This window comes from Echinops telfairi, unplaced genomic scaffold, assembly GCF_000313985.2.
Source record: "Echinops telfairi isolate 266 unplaced genomic scaffold, ASM31398v2 ScPeMD7_2291;HRSCAF=2852, whole genome shotgun sequence".
Lineage (NCBI taxonomy): Eukaryota > Metazoa > Chordata > Mammalia > Afrosoricida > Tenrecidae > Echinops > Echinops telfairi.
This window is the reverse complement of record NW_022106189.1, coordinates 38,074,175-38,075,590: the sequence shown is the minus strand read 5'-3', so window position 1 is coordinate 38,075,590 and position 1,416 is coordinate 38,074,175. Positions and strand designations below refer to the sequence as shown.

Here is a 1,416-nt window from a genome sequence, read left to right as displayed (position 1 = left end):
GAAGAGGAAAAAACATAAGGCACCATGATTCCCTTATTAAAGAGTTAAAGGAAAAAAAGTTTCCGTTTTGTGGATCAGCACCTCACACAACCATTGCAGACCCCTTCCAGGCGTTGCCCTCCACAAGTACACCATGACTTCGTCTGAGGTTGGCATAAAGTACCCTTTCCACCTTGTCCCCGTTTCTTCCACTGGTAATTCTTGGTACTAGTGCGACTCATTGCACGCTCATTTTCGATGTAAAATTTCCTTTTGCTGCAGCCTCATTATTTGCGCTCCCTATCTTTCCGTGACCCACCCCTTCCACCAAGAGCCTGGAAAATGGTAGTGCAGCTCTAGCTGGACTGGGTGGTGTGAGGAAACATGGAGGGGCGTGTCCAACGTGCAAACTACGAACCACGTTTATATAGAATCTTATTTTAGATGGACGGGTGTCTATGCGTACAAAAATGTGCCCACACACACCTATAAATGCACATACGCTCCTTGGATTTGACATCATGCATTGCAGCCATTAAAAACAAGCCATAAAAGTACAGAATTGTCGAAAAGGCAACTAAGCCGCTTGCTTCCCGGACACCTCTCTCAATAGTTTTACCTGAATTAATCAGTAAAAAGAGCCTGCCTCTTCTCAATTCCAGTGTGAGGTGGTCTCCACTCCGGCCTCCTCTGTGGAGCAGAACCCCATCCCTCTGCATGGTTTTAAATTTCAAAGAAACAATGTCCTTGATTGGGCTCAGGGGATTTTTATCAAATCTGTAGAGCAGGGAGCTGTGTCCATCAAGTTCCACCACCTCTGATCCTAGAGGCAAAGAGAGATAGATAGATGTAGCTATAGAAATCATTCCAAAAGTAAGCCATCTTCCATGAAAGCGTGTTCGACACAGGTACAGTTACACAGACTCGCCCACACACTGCCAGCCAGGCCAGCTCGGGCCCCATCTCCACGGAGGAGAATCAGCCCGGTGTGGTCATCGTCACTCATCACGGCCCTGGACGGCAGAGCAGGACTGTCGCCCGGGGGCTCCCGAGGCTGTAATCATCCTAGAAACAGATTGCCTCCTCTTTATACTGCCAAGTGGCTGCTGGACTTGAACCGCAGCCTCTCTGGTTAGCAGCCAAGAACTTGGCCACGGTGCCTCTATATTCCCAGGGCTCTTTCTTTTGCACTAACCGTACCCAAAAATGCACACACCAACCTTAGAAGTATGAAATACTGCATCAAGTGCATAATGCTGCATCAAGTACGTATTACGCTGACCTCTGTGGTTTCTTTCCTTTCACTTGGGCTAAGTAGTGGTAGGCCAGGGCCATGCTAGTCTCTGTATGTAAAGGGCAGTGCTGGGATAAATAGTGGTATGCCAGGGCCATGCTAGTCTCTGTATTTCAAGGGCACTGCTGGGCTAAGTAGTGGTA

The 1,416-nt window shown here is 48.2% G+C and overlaps 1 protein-coding gene across 1 annotated transcript in view; it reads right to left on the bottom strand.

The window, feature by feature from the left end:
- The window catches only part of CNTNAP4 (contactin associated protein family member 4), a 330,264-nt gene that overhangs the window by 129,661 nt on the left and 199,187 nt on the right, over positions 1 to 1,416 (bottom strand). Inside the window, 1 exon segment of the mRNA XM_030886583.2 lies at positions 538 to 802. Coding sequence (XP_030742443.2) covers positions 538 to 802 — 265 coding nt within the window.